The sequence below is a fragment of the Schistocerca cancellata genome, chromosome 7 (genome assembly GCF_023864275.1).
Source record: "Schistocerca cancellata isolate TAMUIC-IGC-003103 chromosome 7, iqSchCanc2.1, whole genome shotgun sequence".
In the NCBI taxonomy this organism is placed as follows: Eukaryota; Metazoa; Arthropoda; class Insecta; order Orthoptera; family Acrididae; genus Schistocerca; species Schistocerca cancellata.
In genome coordinates this window covers 609,468,277-609,486,440 of record NC_064632.1, presented here as the reverse complement: position 1 = coordinate 609,486,440, position 18,164 = coordinate 609,468,277, and the positions used below count along the sequence as shown (strand labels likewise).

Below are 18,164 nucleotides of genomic sequence, written 5' to 3'. Positions count from 1 at the left end.
CATTAAAAGCATAAAACATGAAAAGTCGGAACACTAAACACGTCAGCAGCATGCGCTGAAGGAAACTATGCACACTGAATCACTGCTCCATGTCGCCGCGGCGTCGGAATGCCTCGAGGCGTCAGGGCTGGGGGCCGGGGGCGCCCCTGCTGCGGCCCTTTTGACGTCTCCGCGGCCGCAGCGCTGGCCCGCCGGCGCCACACTTTACCCGAAGGCTCGCGCACCGGGACAAATTCTGAGTGTGCCCGCAGCATCGCAACACTGTTGTGATTCACACCACTCGTTTTCAGTTAACCTGCTTACTACAGTAATAATTATTTAACTCATTACTGAGTGTATTTAAAAGGTAACTATCGTCAACAAGGAAAATAAAAAAATCCAATATAATTTTGTGCTTTTGCAAAGCATAATATAGCTGATCATTTTCTTAAGCTATTGGGGGGCTCTGCCCCCCCCCCCCCCAAACGAATTTTTGAGTGGTCCCGGGCCCCCTCAGGCCCCACGAAGCCGGCGCCTGTCTCTGCAGTGATTCTCGATTGCAACAGCAGGCCTACGTTGTGAGAGCTGTTCTTCGCCATGTGGAACATCCTGGTTCTAGTATACGAATACTCTAATTATAAGCTCTTTCTCTTTGTATGCAGTAGCCTCTGTCGATCTCCTCGGTCTCAATCAGTTTACAGTGCCCCCTAGAAAGAAAGGCAAATCCGAATGCTTTATGCAGTCAAGACTGTGACTGAAAATTATAATAAATTTTTCTGTGCACAGCGCACGAGATGCTTTTAAACGGAACAAAAAAACTAAAAAAAGAAACGAAAATGTAATTCCCGGTTCGTGAGCGTGTGAAGGAAGTTTTCTGCCGTCTGGAGGTGAGGGGCTGCTCTCTCTCGCCATTCCCTCAAAGTGGGCTGTGGTGGACGCATTACTGTTAGAGAGTCAGGACTCTTAAAAAGTCCTGCCGAGGAGCAGCTCCTGATTGCGACCACGTCAGCGCCAGACGGCCATTGGAAACCGTTATGTGGCACTTTATGACCAAACAGCCACGCAAACATTTCTTATGATGTACTATACACTTGCCAGTAGTCAGTACAGTATAATCTTTAACGGTGTATGATAACTACAGACAGTATTCACTATTGCCAATGACAGGACTGCTAATTACTTCTTCTTCTTCTATCCTTTAATTACAGTGAGGGAAACCTGTCATTTTCTGCAACCTTGGGGGCTTTCCTTATTCTTGTGGCAGCGAAATTAACTTAGAAGAACCACAGGGTGATCAACACGTACATCAGTGAAAGGCAGGTACTGATTGGGAAAGACGGGGCGTCCGCCGTCTGCAGAGCAGCCGCACTGGAGAGTCGCCTCGTATGAGGCGCTGGAAGGAGTCCCTTTTTGCGGGACGAGGTCTGAAGGCCATCGGTCGTGGCCACACCGTGCACGAATGTTTGTGTAAATCTGTGTAAGAGGGTCTCTGATTGGTGCACACTAATTACTTCAGTTCTTGTTGTGGTCTTCGGTCAGAAAACTGGTTCGATGCAGCTCTCCGTGCTACTCTATCCTGTGATCCTGTGCAAACATCTTCATCTTCGAATAACTGCTGCAACTTACGTCCTGAATCTGCTTACCGTATTCATCTCTTGGTTTCCCTATACCATTTTTACCCCCTACGCTTCCCTTCTATACTAAATTAGTAAAGTGTCCCATCAACCAATCCCGTCTTCTAGCCAGGTTGTACCACAAATTTCTTTTCTCCCCATTTCTACTCAGTACCTCCGCATTAGTTAGATGATCTACAGATCTAATCTTCAGTATTCTTCCATAGCACCGTTTTCAAAAGCTTCTGTTCTCTACTTCTCTACACTGTTTATCATCCACGTTTCACTTCTGTTTATGGCTACACTCCATACAAATATTTTCTAATACCTAAGTCTATATTCGATGTTAACAAATTTCTGTTCAAAAATGGTTCAAATGGCTCTGAGCACTATGGGACTTAACATCTATGGTCATCAGTTCCCTAGAACTTAGAACTACTTAAACCTAACTAACCTAAGTACAGCACAGAACACCCAGTCATCACGAGGCAGAGAAAATCCATGATCCCGCCGGGAATCGAACCCGGGAAACCGGGCGCGGGAAGCGAGAACGCTAAAATTTCTGTTCTTCAGAAGTATTTTCTTGCCATTACCAGTATACATTTTAGATCCACTGTAGTTATTTTGCAGTCGAAATAGCGATATATATAGGGTGTTTCACTAAATGTGTTTGCCTCTGCAAAGAGTTACAGCAAAAAAATACAATTTTTAAATGGAACAACAGTTGTTTCTATCATGCACTGGAATCAGTAACACCAGCTGTGTATACATCACATCAGTTTAAATTACATTCCTATCACTTTTAGTTTGACCTTCAAAGTTTCAGGGGCAGATACCACACGCTGTACATAATACGTGGCTGTGTAGTGGGTGGTGGATGTTCTGGCGGTGGGAAGTTGATTTAAATGAGATGTTTAAATGTGTGTCCATGTTCCTGAATGCACAATGCAATGCGGTTTCTAAAGGGTCTGCGGACGAGATGTAACATCGTCGGTGACACGGAGCAACATGCGTCCTCGATGTGCCATTTTAGATCATCTGTGGATGTGGCTTCAGTGACACAAACACGATCCTTTAGCTATCCCCACAAAAAGAAATGTAATGGTGTTAAATCGAGCGACCTAGCGGGCCACGAATGAGGACCACGGCGCCCCAACCACCTTCCTGCAAACCTGTTGTTCACTTCTTCGACAACAGCACGCGCAGAATGGGCTGGGTGACGATCGTGCTGCATCCACATATGGACTCTCGTGTGTAGACACACATGTTCAAGGAGACCACCCAAACTGTCGACTATAAACGCGCGATATAACTCACCTGTCAGTGTACCTGGGAAGTAGTGTGGACCGATGGTTTCATCCCAAGGATTCCACACCATACATTAATAGACAACCTACGTTGACGGTCGACAGGTCGTACCCAACGAGGTCTGCGGCCCAGTAGTGCACGTTATGGCGATTCACCATAATTTGTGAACGTGGACTCATCAGAGAACATAATACCTTGTAAAGACTCCAGCGTGAAATCACGCATGGGCCATTCACAGAATGTAACTCTCGCACGGGAATCGTTCCCATGCAGCTCCCGGGTCGGTGACAGGCGGTACGGTTGAAACCTGTGCCCGTGTACTCTACGCCACACAGATGTTAGACTGACACCAGCGACTGCAGCAGCGGCTCGTTAAGCCGACATGAGGATCGTGGTGTAGCTACTGCAGCTAACACAAACACCTCCGTCTCCTCACTTCTTGCAGTTCTTCGTCTGTTACTGCGGCGCATCGCCAAGCTGCCTGTTTCCCGAAGTCGTCGTTCGGCACGTAAGAACGTAATGGCTGCAGGAGCTCCTCGCCTAGGATATCTCGAGGCGTACGCCGTGGCTGCTTCAGTGGCACCGTGTCGGCACTCGCCGGGCATCAGCAACATGTCAACGTACTCGTTATTCGTGTATGCCATCTTCATCCGATGTCAGTAACTGTGGTGTATTGCGCCCCGTTTGTTTGTGTGGCTCGAACTGTCGGGTATATACGGCCGTGTGCGGCGACAGCCGGCCGGCGGTCTAACAGCGCACCGAGGGAGCTTACCGCTCCGTGACACCGGCGACGTCACTTCTCGGCCGCACCGCATTCAGAAGGCGCAGCGTGTGTGGTATCTGCCCCTGAGACTTTGAAGGGCTGTGGCTCCCAAACCAGAAGTGATAGGAATGTAATTTAAACTGATGTGATGTATACACAGCTGGTGTTACTGATTCCAGTGCATGATAGAAACAACTGTTGTTCCATTTAAAAATTGTATCTTTTTGCTGTAACTCTTTGGATAATAACACAATAAACTATGTTCATACCTCCGCAGACAGTGTAACGTTTCTTATGGTGACCTACCGCAATAAATATTTCCGTCGCCTCTTAGTTCGTAACTTTCAGAGGCAAACACATTTAGTGAAACACCCTATATATATATATATATACTGCAGCTAACACAAACACCTCCGTCTCCTCACTTCTTGCAATATATATATATATATATATGTGTGTGTGTGTGTGTGTGTGTGTGTGCGTGTCATTTGCTAATTTACCACCGATGTGACACGATTTCGAAGCTAGTTAAATTGCATCTGGATTCAATTGCGCAGCTAGTTGCACCCGTTGTGCACTTCGGTGAATCCGTTGTATTCGTTCTTCCCTTTTTAGGGTTCTTTCTCTAAATCACTAACGAATTACACAGGAATTGTGTGTAATCCTGATGTAGTTCAATAGTATGTTGTCGTGTGTCCACCCACCTGTGTTAAGGGTGTGGGTCATAATTGCAACCATTTGTCCATTTGTCAAATGTTTATGCGAGGGTTGGAGCATAAATAATGGCAACTATTTATTTACAACCGATACAAAAGAGTCACATGTTTGCACCTGTTACTGTCCTTCAAAGGAGTCACCAGCGTTGTGTAGAACCCGTTACCCGGCCGGTGTGGCCGAGCGGTTCTAGGCACTTCAGTCTGGAACCGCGCGACCACAACGGTCGCAGGTTCGAATCCTGCCTCGGGCATGGATGTGTGTGATGTCCTTAGGTTAGTTAGGTTTAAGTAGTTCTAAGTTCTAGGATACTGACGATCTCAGATGTTAAGTCCCATAATGCTCAGAGCCATTTGATCCATTTTTTTAACCCGTTACTAGCGATGTGGAAGGCGTAGTTTACCGGTAGCAGAGCCTGTTCTGTTGATGGTGCGAATGGAGCGGTCTACTGGTTGTCGAATCTCTGGCACAGTTCTGAAGCGAATGCCACGAAATGGTTCCTTCATCTTCGGAATCAAATCAAAGTCACAAAGACTTAAGTCCGGGGACTGTGGTGGATGGTACAGTACTTCCAGTCCCATCGACCGACAGAGCAGCCACAGCTTGCTCAGTATGCTCCTGCGCATTGTCGTACAAACTGATGGGTGGGTTGCGCAGAAAGTGTCGCCGCTTCTTTCGCAAAACTGGTGATGGTTCAAAAACGAACAGTAATATTGTGCATTGACGGTGTGCCGTGGAGGAACGTAATGCGTTAGGATAACACCGTCACAGTCGTACACGAGAATCACCATAACTTTCACAATACTGGGGCTCTGACGCACTTTCGACTTTCGCGGTGACCCATAATGACGCCATTCGTTGGATTGGGGTTTCAGTTTTGGCTTCGTGGCATTCGCTTCAGAACTGTTCAAGAAATTCGACAGGCAGTAGACCGCTTCAGTCGTACCATCAACAGAACAGGCTCTGCTAACGGTATACTACGCCTTCCACATCGCTGGCAACAGGTTCTCCACAACGCTGGTTTCTACTTTGAAGGACAGTTCAAATGTTCAAATGTGTGTGAAATCTTATGGGGCTTAACTGCTAAGCTCATCAGTCACTAAGCCTACGCACTACTTAACCTAAATAATCCTAAGGACAAACACACACACACACACACCCATGCCCGAGGGAGGACTCGAACATAAACAAAATTGTTAGAGTGGCCGTTAGTTTTATTTTGAAGTGAGATGAGGACCCTCATTAATATATCCGGATGAGGAATGATACCCGTACATCATGCTTAAGTGGGCCACCCCCAAGTAATTTTCATTTAAGAATACATTATGCATCTTGAAACATTGTTTCTCTTACATTTGCATGTACGCTGAAAATGGTTCAAATGGCTCTGAGCACTATGGGACTCAACTGCTGTGGTCATCAGTCCCCTAGAACTTAGAGCTACTTAAACCTAACCAACCTAAGGACATTACATACACCCATGCCCGAGGCAGGATTCGAACCTGCGACCGTAGCAACAGCGCGGCTCCGGACTGGAGCGCCTAGAACCGCACGGCCACCGCGGCCGGCCGTGTATGCTGAAGATTAGATGGGTAGATCACATAACTAATGAGGAGGTATTGAATAGGATTGGGGAGAAGACGAGTTTGTGGCACAACTTGACCAGAAGAAGGGATCGGTTGGTAGGACATGTTCTGAGGCATCAAGGGATCACCAATTTAGTATGGTGGGCAGCGTGGAGGGTAAAAATCGTAGAGGGAGACCAAGAGATGAATACACTAAGTAGATTCAGACGGATGTAGGTTGCAGTAGGTACTGGAGATGATGAAGCTTGCACAGGATAGAGTAGCATGGAGAGCTGCATCAAACCAGTCTCAGGACTGAAGACCACAATAACAACATTTGCATGATCTTATGGGGAGTTTCCTTTCTGTCTAGGTCATCAGAAATCGGACTTACGGGTATGCTAGACAGCTCAAATGACACCTCACGAAACGCTTGTATTCTTTGGCTGAGGCTGTTCGTGTAAAAGGGCTGAAAGTCATAAAGTTTGGTTCACGAAGTGGACGGATAGGCCGTACTCATTGCGACAATAAGGTGGACCCTATAGGGCGGCGTTTTATGAAGTTTCAAAGCCCTTATTTTTTCGGAGTGATTCTTCGTCGTCAAGGAAGTTGTTTTTCGAGTACTACAGGGCTGAAAAATATTCAAAGCGCTCTCCTGTGGACAGGCGTGGAATTCTGCCCAGGTACTTGACTGTTTTTCGCGGCGAGTCACAGGAAAATGCCTCGTAGCATAGCGTGGACCCATTATCTAACTACAGGTGCAGCATTTGACTAGGTTCAGCTGAAGCCAGTTTATTCCATTCGTTCCCGTGTAAATTTGAGAGCGGTGTTTTTGTCTGAGTTTTTCCCTCATTGACGCTGGAGTGTATTTCTGTTTTGTTGCGGAGAGATTCTTGTCTGGAGTCGCTAGGGGCCAGGTGCAGGTGGTCTAGGAACTTCACTGAAGCTCCAAAGAAACTGGTGTAAGCATGTCTATTAAAATAGAAAGATATGTAAAGAGGCAGAATACGGCGCTGCCGTCGGCAACACATATAACAACAAGTGCTTGGCCCAGTTGTTAGATTGGTTACTGCTGCTCAATGGCAGGTTATCAAGATTTAAGTAAGTGTGAACGCGGTGTTATAGTCGGCGCACGAGCGATAGAACACAGTATCTCCGAGGTAGCTATGAAGTGGGGATTTTCCCCTACAAACATTTCACGAGTGTACTGTGAATACCAGGAATCCAGTAAAACATCAAATCTCCTACATCGCTGCGGCCGGAAAAACATCCTGCAAGAAAGGGACCAACGACGACTGAAGAGAATCGTTCGACGTGCTTGAAGTGCAACCCTCCCGCAAATTGCTGCAGATTTCAATGCTGAGCCATCAACAAGTGTCAGCGTGCGAACCATTCAACGAAACATCATCGATATGGGCTTTCGGAGTCGAAGGCCCATTCGTGTAGTCTGGGTGACTCCATGACACAAATGTTTTCTCCTCGCCTGGGCCCGTCAACACCGACATTGGACTGTTGAGGACTAGAAACATGTTGCGTGGTCGGGCGAGTCTCGTTTCAAATTGTTTGGAGTGGATGAACGCGTAGGGGTGTGGAGAGAACCTCATCGATCCACGGAGCCTGCATATCATCAGGAGACTGTTCAAGCTGGTGGAAGCGCTGTAATGTAGAAATGTGGGAGCAAACTGCTGAGGTCATCGGTCGTTAGACTTGCATATTACTTAAACTAATTTATGCTAAGAACAACACACACACACACACCCATGCCGGAGAGAGGACTTACCTCCGGCGGTAAGGGCCGCGCGATCCGTGATATGGCTCCTCAAACCGCGCTGTCACTCCGCGCGGCGGTCTGTAATGGCGTGGGGTGTGTGCAGTTGGAGCGATATGGGCGCGCTGAGACGTCTAGATGCGACTCTGACAGGTGGTACGTACCTAAGCATCCTGCCTGGTCACCTGCACCCACTCGTGTACGTCGTGCGTTCTGACAGACCTGGGCAATTCCGTGAGGTGAATGCGGCACCCTTGAAGTCCAGAATTGCTACAGAGTGGCTCTAGGAACACTCGTCTGAGTTTAAACACTTCCGCTGGCCAGTAAAGTCCCGAGACATAAACATCATTGACCATATGCGGGACGATTTACAACGTGGTGTTGAGAAGAGATCTCCACCCCTCGTACTCTTACAGATTTCGGGACAAGCCTGCAGGGTGGATCGTGTCATTCGCTCCAGCACTACGTCAGACATTAGTCGAGTCCGTGCCACGTCGTGTTGCGGCACTTCTGCACGCTCGCGCGGGACCTACACCAGATTAGGCTGGCATACCAGTTTCTCTGGCTCTTCATTGTATAAGCGGTGTACTTATTGTAGTACAGTGGTCGATCTCAGAATGTTATCTTCCTGAAAGTCGGTAGGTAGTACAACGCTTTTAGTTATTGACTTTGGAGTGGAGAGCAATTGTAAATCTACCTCACAGGTTAAACAGAACTTACTTAGAGTAATTGGGTAGTGGGGTCGTGCAAAGAATTAAATCCGCCGAACAGCGCGTCTTCCGCCTCGTTTGTGGCGCCGCAAACGGAGGCAGCCAGCGGCATTCTGAGTGAAGCCCCGAGTGCGGGCGGTCCTGCACACAGGGAACGACCACAGCAGGTGAGGATGGCGGCCAGTCGGAGAGCCGAAACGTTGTGTCAGGTTTCAGGATCCGACTGCAGACCAGACGAACACCACCAACTACTACGACGGGCAAAGCCCACGCTGTTACCTCGTTCTTTCGTGTAAAGAAGATTCCATAACACCCCGCGTTTGTCGGTGAACTTGCGATTTCCTTAGGCACTCGTTACCGGTCTCGGACGACACTTTTCTTGTCAACTTTAACAGGAGGAGTCCGATATCAGAGGCTCGCCTTCTAAGCGTGACGGGGGAGGGGGCAGGAGGAAACATCGGGGGGCCTGCAGAGCTGTGGACGAACCGCTCGCTCGAGCAGAGTCGGTCGCCCGCCTCGGCTTCCAGCTCCAGCTCCGGCCGTCCAGTGGGCTCCAGCGCGCCTCGCCGTCGCGCTGACGGAACGCGAGGCCCCCAGCGCGCTCGCCGGCCGCTGCCGGCCTCCCAGAGACCTCCTCCAGCGCGCAGACGGAGTCAGCGGCTCACGCCTTCCACCACCATCGCTACAGCCTGGTGCATTTCATTAAAACGATTCATCAAAGAGCTTTCGTAGAGTTCCGTAGCTCAGTCGGTAAAAGCGGAACCCTTGTAGCATCGGTTTGTTGTCTGTCTGTCTGTCTGTCTGACCGACTATTATAAACCATTTTCATCACGAACGCGATAGACTTGTCACGTCGTAACTTATGACACGCACTAATGTCTACAGCCCCTTGGCGGAGTAAAAAATTTTAGTTTTTAAGTGAGTGCAATCAGTAGATACCGCCATTGACGCCCAATTTTTGACACTCGCAAACTCACACACCGAAAACTGTTGGGTATTTCCCGTTGGCCTAGAATCACGAAATTTAGCAAGAACCGAAGTTTCGCAGTACAAGTAAAGGAAACTGTTAAATTTTAACTACATCATACAAAAATATCGTTTTGCCTTTAGAACGTACACTGCATTCATCATTCGTCGAAAGCATAACAGAAAAATATTACTGCAGGGAAACATAAAATGTAAGTTGTAGTCATGTTTTAGATATTAAACGAAAATATTTTATTAAATCCTCACTCTATACATACATAAACTACTGTTCCTTCTGTATCTCTCATCTAGTCTCAGGAACTACTGTAGACGCTTTGGTACATGCTTGGAATTCCCAGGACCGCTAAGATGCCGCACAAATCGTCGTCATTCTCGACTCCCTCTACGGATGAACTATCTACCTATTTAAATGGACTTTATTCCGGACCCTCAGTGCGCCAGCACTTGACCTGTCTCCTTTTTTCACTATATCTAACTTCAATCTATCCATTTGTCTTTTTAAATGTTCTAATCTACCCACACGATTATGAGATCTAAGGCTAGGCGCGCACAGGCGATTTTTCAGTCGGCGCGACTTAACAATCGCTGTCGCGGAAGTACATTGTGGTGCGCACACAGCGGCAGGAAAATCGCAACTACTCTCAGTACCAGCATGGATTTCATCGAAACAGCTTGTTTGGTGGCGCTTTTACTGCGAAGAAGAGCGAGAAAGCAGCGCAAATGTCGTTACTGGGTGCATCCGATTGTAAGTCAAAGACTAGTGAAAGGGCAGTTTTACAAATTACACGAAGGGTTACAAAATCACCCAAATAAATTCTTTCAGTACTATCGAATGAGTAAGAATAGTTTTGATACACTGCTTCAGACAGTAGGACCGAATATAACAAAACAAGGTACGACATAGAGTAAGTGTATACCACCTGAGGAGGGCTTATCAGTGACTTTGAGGTGAGCACACATTATTTCATTCAACAGTTTTTATTGCCCTTTTACATTATTGATTAGATACATCAAGAGAATCATTTCATTCAACAATTGTTGTTGCATTTTACATTACTGATCAGATTCATCAAGAAAATCACTACTGCAAGTCGAAACTGGCGAACTTGTTTCATGAGAAAACTGCAAAACCATGTTGCACATAGATACCTTGCAACTGGAAATAGCTTTCGCTTATTACACTACGAATATCTACTGGGAGCCACTACAATCAGAGAAATTGTGAAGGATACATGCGATCAGTTGTGGCAATGTCTACAGCCTATTCATATGGCCGAAAAAACTGAAGATGATTGGAAGATTATTGCCAAACAGTTTTTAGACAGAACTGCCTTTCCAAGTTGCATTGGTGCTGTGGACGGGAAACATGTGAGACTGAAGAAGCCTGCTGACAGTGGCTCAGAGTTTTATAATTATAAGAATTATTTTTCGATAATACTTTTGGCCGTAGTGGACGCTGACTATTGTTTCACTGTGATAGACGTGGGCTCGTACGGAGCCAAAGGGGATTCTAATGTGTTCAAGAAATCCAACTTCTATCAAAAACTGAAATCTAATCAGTTAAACATTCCAAATCCTCAAAAATTACCACACGACGAGGAAGGAGAGCCTCAACCTTTTAATTTTGTAGATGAAGCATTTGCACTGTCTAGACATATTCTGCGGCCGTACTCGAAAAAAAACCTGACAATGAAACAGCGTGTTTTTAATTATAGACATTGTCGTGCTCGTAGAATGGTGGAATGTACTTTGGGAATTTTGGCTAACAAATGGAGAATATTTCATCGATCTATGGATGTGGATGTTGGTTTTTCAGACATAATCATAAAAGCATGTTGTATTCTGCATAATTTCGTAAGACGAAATGACCGTGTACGAACTGAGGACGAATCGTACGAATACCTTCTGCAAAGCTGTGAGTCTGTAGCAATAAGAGCTGATGCGTGTGGTATGCAGATAAGGGATTATTTTGCGAACTACTTCGTGACTCCACAAGGATCAGTATCTTGGCAATATGAAAAAATTTAAATTGTTGTAACTGTGATGTCTACATGAATTAATGAAATAAGTGAACCATGAAATACTTTTGTTAGTCTTTTCTGGTCCAGGCACTTCAGTCCAGTTCCGAATTAGGCTGCAGCATACTTCTCCCCATAGTTTCTCTTTCAAATTGCGATCATTGTATTCTTTTAATTTCCTGTTGTAGAGAGCTGGTCGCTTTTCTACTTCTGCAATTAGTCTTTCTGAATCGACAACACAACTTACAATGTCATCAGTAGCGCAACTCCCGTTATCAGACATGCTGCTGGTGCACTGAAGTTGTGTGTATGCAACACAGAGCGAGAGCGACTGACTGGGAAATCGCGTCGCTAGTGCGTGTGGGCCATGCCAGTGCCTGCGAATCATTCGACACCTGCGACAATCGCGTCGCGCGTGAAATAGGGCCGGTTGCGTCTTTTAAATCGCCGCTACTTTTTTGTCGCACGTGCGCGCGCTTCTATTCGAGCCACTGTTTCATTCTTGCGACAAATAAATCGCGCGACAGAAAATCGCCAGTGCACTTCTAGCCTAACATTCCGTGCTCCGATCCGTAAAATACCAGTTTTGTTTCTCGCGATGTCGACGTCCTCCTGAGTGGTCCCCACCTGCAAATCCGAATGGGGGACTATTTTACCTCCGGAATATTATATCCGAGAGGGCGCTGTCATCATTTAACTATACAGAAGATCTGCATGTCCTCGGGAAAAATTACAGCTGTAGTTTCCCCGTGCTTTCAGCCTTTCGCAGTACCAGCACAGCAAGGCCGTTTTCGTTGATGTTACAAGACCAGATGAGTCAATCATCCAGACTGTTGGCACTAAACAGTTCAAAATGCTGCTGCCCCTTTTCAGGATCCACGCGTTTGTCTGGCTTCTCGACAGATACCGCTCCATTGTGGTTGCACCTAAAGTATGGCTATCTGTATCGCTCAGGTATTTTATACATCATAACAAGTAGATGAATATGTCACTGACATACTTCAGCGATAGTGAGCAGATTTGCCTACCAAAATGTACAGTATGTAATGCAAAGGGATGACACTCAACTCGACAGTATTAACACACCAAACCCAAAGCCTGCATGTCAATGAGCAAAAGGTGAAAAAAGCTGCTGGAGATAATGTTTTAGTTTGAGGGCAGACACGAGTTGCATCATCACGTCCCGGATACAATGGAACGCTTCTAAAAAGGGGGTTCGTGACCTGTAGCGAGAGGGACAACGAACAGCGAGGATAGCACGTAGGGGGCCAGCGCTCCTTGCGACAGGGAAATCCTTTAGAAAACTGCGTGCGGGAATTTCCAGATGGATACAAACAGACCAGCGACGCAGTTGATCATGTGAAATGCTTGTGGTACACTCGTGGTGTACGCGTCTAACTTTCAGGTGTCAGGAGCGAGCACAAAATGTTTGATTGGCTGAAATAAACTCAGAAGGGGTAGAAAGGGGTGATATTTCGATGCAGTTTAAAGGTAGGCCCTTTGCAATTGGCAGAGGTAGTTTACAAAAGATGAAAGGAATGCTACCGTTGATCTGAAAGAGCCACGATGTGAAGCACGAAAGGACACAGGTGGGGGACAGTTTGCCACGAAAGACACAGGGCCGAAAACTTGGAGCACTCTCCCCTGAACCGGCGTCAGCTGCATCACGCTCTGCAAGGCGTCAGAAGAGGAATCTTGTGTGAACACTGCGTTCACTTTGGCTGACAGTCGTTAGAACTAGCTGCAGCTTCGATAGTAGAGGAACAAAGCAGCCACATAGTTAACTGTTCTTACAAGAACTGAGAGGGCATTGAAGTATACATGCTGCACCACCTATGTACGTGTATATCGCCATATTTTCCAGACTAGGGATTGGTGTGTGTTTTCTCGTCTAACGAGAAACATAGGACAGTTTGAGCTGATAAAATAAGTAAAGGTTTTGATTAGATTTATGTAGGATTTTCAGAGGGCGAGAGCAGCCATGCAGCTGACAGCACATCGCAGCTAAAAGGTAATTTCCGCTCGCCGATGGGTAAACTTGTTGGCTTACCAGCTTGCATGCACTGTGAACTTGAGCAACCTCGAGTAATCTTTTGCTCATCTTGTTACAACAACTAACCATCCTCTGTAGACTTGATTTTCATCCTAAATAGTACCGAACTTAGAACCGGAATTGGATGATTTACTGTAACATTGGCCAACTTCACCGTGTAGTAGTAAGAATAATTTTGTAGAAAATCTTCTATTTAAATTTGATATTGTTGTGTACAGGGTTATTTCCACTAAACGGGGCGTAATGCGTTATATTGACAACTGTCCTGTAAGTGTCATGTCACAATCGATGTAAATTCGTGTACTTCTTTGACAATAATTCTGAAATTAAATTAATTGTGTACAGCTAAATACTAATGTGCTCTGTCATAGAATAAGGGTCCACTCCTAACCCCAGTCATTTATTCTACAGACGCTGTCGCACTCAAAGGCTGTTTTTGCTGATGTCTGACGAATGTGAAAAGGAGTGCAGTGTCAGAACTTGCGTCATCAGTTAAATTCAGTATCTCTTATGTTATCCGAGGATTTATACTGGCAGTTGTCTTTTTTACCTATTTGATTGTCAGTTGCGTTCATTATTTCATTTCTCAGATATACCCGTTAACTTGTATTGTATCCCCCCCCCCTCCCCTCCCTCTTTCAATGAAAAAGTTGTTGACTAATATCCTATTTAAATCTTTCAATAACTTCAAATTATTTAGTTTTCCAGTTCCGATATCCTCAGTTTCCCAATTCTGTGCTGTTCTTTTCAATTCTAATTCACAAACAAATTATGGTAAGAGTCCATATTTCCCCTGGAAATTTTTGTGCATTACAATCCGGTCTCGAAATCTTTGTGTTACCATTACGTACTCTATTTAAAACCTCCCCGTGTCGTGAAGTTTCTTCCACGTATACAACGTTCTTTCATCTTTTCTTGTGCCCTTGCCCCACATCGGCGCCGGGTTGGCACATTTATTTAACGGCCTTGCCGCGGCTAATGTAACCGGTGGCCCATCCCCTCTCATCCCCCATCGCCCCCGCCCCACACACAGAACACGTGTACCGGAACTTTCTGCGGGTAGTGTTATCCGTGTGAAAGTGAGTGGGGATTTTCTAAATGTTTGGGAGTCGTGTAAGTTAGGCGGTGCTTCGGTGCCAGCCCAGTTTTCACCTAGTTCGATGTGAGAAACTACCTAAAAAACACATTCTGGTTGGCTGCGCCGTCACACCGGTCCTCGACATTAATGAGCCAGCTGCTTTCGATCCGGGGTCGGCGCATCTGCCCATACCAGAAGCGGCTCTTTAATGTGCACGGCTACTTCTTTTGCAAGGGTAAATACATAGTAATATATAGTTCAGAAGTTAAACAGAAAGTACCTAATATGTCGGTATTCAAGTTACAATTTCAAACGTGGAATGGTATGTGTGTTTCTGTGTGAATTCCTAAGAGACCAGACTGCTGAGGTCATCGGTCCCTAGACTTACACACCACTTAAACTAACCTATGCTAAGAACAAAACACACACACACACACACACACGCACACACACACACACACACACACACACACACACACACACACACACATGCCCAAGGGAGGACTCGAACCCCCGGCGGGAGTGGCCCCGCAGTCCGTGACACGGCTGGATGGTGTGTGTAAGTCTGCAGTACGAGAACGTACAGACTTGATAAAGGACTGCGTGGTCTGTCACAGTCAAACACAGTATGGCTCTCCTTGAGGTCATATTCGGCTTCTTGGATTCCACCAGACGTTGTTACGACTGGTAACAGAAGTAGTTGCGTGAAAACCTTTGATACGTGAGGTGGTCCCGAGTCGACGTGTCGACTTACGAGGGCAAGGCATATGCCGCTCCATACACTCTGTCATGTTAAGGTCTGCAAGAAATAACCTTGTTACCCTCTCACCACGATCACAAGACCGGAATGCACTAAACATTGCGCTTTACAATTTATCGCTTTTTTGTTTATCTTACACAATAGTGCACTACCCTCAAACGTTGCCAGAAAATGGTCACTGAAAGCTGTACAAAGCAGCCCCAGCGGCTCTGGAATCTCTACACGTCGCATTGCCAACGTAATGCTCACAGCATTCCACACAGGACACATCCTACCCAGGCGGGTTCGTGTGCAACGTTCTTTCAGTATTGATAAAGCCAGGGAGATAAGAAGAACTTAAAACTGGAAGGAACACACAGAAAATGTTGTGGGAAAGGCTAATCGAGGCTTGCGTTTTATTGGCATGACACTTGGAAAATGTTAACAGATCTAATAGAGACACTGCCCACACTACGCTTGTCATTCCTCTTTTAGAATACTGCTGCGCGGTGTGGGATCCTTACCGGATAGGATTAGGGAGTACACCGAGGAAGTTCAACTCAGGGCAACACGTTTTGTCTAATCGCGAAATAAGAGGGAGAGTGTCCCTGAAATGATACAGGATTTCGGGTGAACATCATTTAAACAAAAACGTTATTCGTGTGAGGCAGAATCTTCTCACGAAATTTCAATTATCAGCTCTCTAATCCGAATGCGACAATATTTTGTTGACGCCGACTTACATAGGGAGAAACCACCGTCATAATAAATTAAGGGAAATTTGGATATTTGTGGTTGGAACTATGGGAGCAAACTGCTGGTGTCATCGGTCCCTAGGCTTACACACTACTTAACCTAACCTAAACTAACTTATGCTGAGGAGAACACACACACACACACACACACACACACACACACACAGGGCCTCGGGAAGACTCGAAACCCTGACGGAGGCAGCCGGGCGAACCGTGACAAAGCGCCCTTACACCGCACGGCTACCCCGTGCGGCTGAAGTAAGGGAAACCAGAGCGCGCACGCAAAGATACAAGTCTTCGTTTCTTTCCGCGCGCTGTACAAGATTGGGACAATAGATGTTCAAAAGTGTGTGAAATATTATGGGACTTAACTGCTAAGGTCATCAGTCCCTAAGCTTACACGCTACTTAACCTAAATTATCCTAAGGACAAACACACACACCCGTGCCCGAGGGAGGACGCGAACCTCCGCCGGGACCAGCCGCACAGTCCGTGACTGCAGTCCCTCAGACCGCTCGGCTAACCCCGCGCGGCGGGACAATAGAGAATTATTGTGAAGGTGGTTGGACGAACCCTTTGCCAGGCACTAAAATGTGATTTGCAGAGTGTGCACGTTGACGTGGATGTATCGATGGCTGATTTACGATGCGTGCAAAATTGTAGCAGGCAGGTGCCTCTTTCATTCCTTTCTCCCAGTCCTGCAAATAGTTTGCGAGATACGGCTTCGGCTACTGCGCAGTCGCTTCCTGCCGGTTATCGTCGTCGTCGTCGTCGTCGTTGTTGTTGTCGTTGTTGTGACGCGAGGCGCTCGGTGTGCGTCCAGGTGTCGGCGACGGACGTGGACGAGGGCGGCAACGGCGTGGTGCGCTACGCGATCGTGGCGGGCGACGACAACCGCGACTTCAGCATCGCGGCGGACACGGGCGTGGTGCGCGTCGCCAACAACCTCAACTTCGAGCGCGCGCCGCGCTACGTGCTGCGCGTGCGCGCCACCGACAGCGGCCGGCCGGCGCGCCACGACGCCGCCACCGTCGCCGTCGCCGTGCGCGACATCAACGACAACCCGCCCGTCTTCCTCGACTCGCCCTACCTCGCCTACGTCATGGAGAACGTGGTGAGTGCCAACACGCACGTCTGTGTCGGAAGGAGACCGACCGACACGGTGTACGTCTTACGAGAGGTCAGAGGGTGGCGTGCTTAAGCCTTCGTTTGGGACGGGACGGGTGGGTTGGGCGTGCGACAGTTGGGAGGAAGGGTAGGTTTCGGGGCCAATTCGTGGTCTGGGAAGGGCAGGCGACTGAAATTACGCTCGGGAACGACTAGAAAGGGTTGCGGATGGAGGGCAACTAGACGCGGGGACAGATCGAGATGCAGTAAACTACACGTTATTTGGCCTCAATATCTGGCTGACGGTTCGTCGAAAGGAGTCTATTGGGGCACATTTGTATGTGGCATCCGAATATGATTTTATAATCGATGTATGTCTTTGATAGGCTTTATACGGCTGAGTTTGTAAGACCGCAGACCCTTCCGGTGTGAGATTATTGTAGTGTCGGAATAAGAGAGCGCTTGGCGTTCAGTCGTAGGTAGCTGTCGGTGAACGAAAGACGAATGGAGAGTGAAACGTTCTTCGAAATAGGAAACTTTTGGATACTCGGTAAAATTATTCTCCTCGAATAGAATACTTTGAATGATGGCTAGTGCATACAAATATTTATGTTGTCTTAGCTGTAAAGCGGCAACGGTGGAACACCATATATTCTGCTCTTTCGTAAAAGATATGTAAATGCTAGCTAAAGACTCTGCACTGTGCAATGTTGGCCACAATGCTCGAAATGCACACGAAATTCTTTTTGCTGATATACGAAAACATTCGTGAGAAATCCAACTTCTTTCAAAAACGTATGACCTGGACAGGGAGGCGGTAGTGATTGTGGTGAATTACTAACACTGAGGGTTTTTTTAGCGAAATTATATTGCGGGTTAACTTTGTCTTTTCAAAAACATCTGACAATTGAAGTTACATTACTCACAATTCATTCGCAAACAATGAGATTTGAACAGAAAATATTATTTAACCTCACTAATCCAACGTAAATGAAGATCATCGAATT

At 46.8% G+C, this 18,164-nt stretch overlaps 1 protein-coding gene across 1 annotated transcript in view; it reads left to right on the top strand.

The window, feature by feature from the left end:
* LOC126092940 (cadherin-related tumor suppressor-like) overlaps positions 1-18,164 on the top strand; it is a 518,310-nt gene that overhangs the window by 190,681 nt on the left and 309,465 nt on the right. Inside the window, exon 8 of the mRNA XM_049908671.1 lies at positions 16,874-17,164. Coding sequence (XP_049764628.1) covers positions 16,874-17,164 — 291 coding nt within the window. The remainder of the gene's footprint in view (positions 1-16,873; positions 17,165-18,164) is intronic.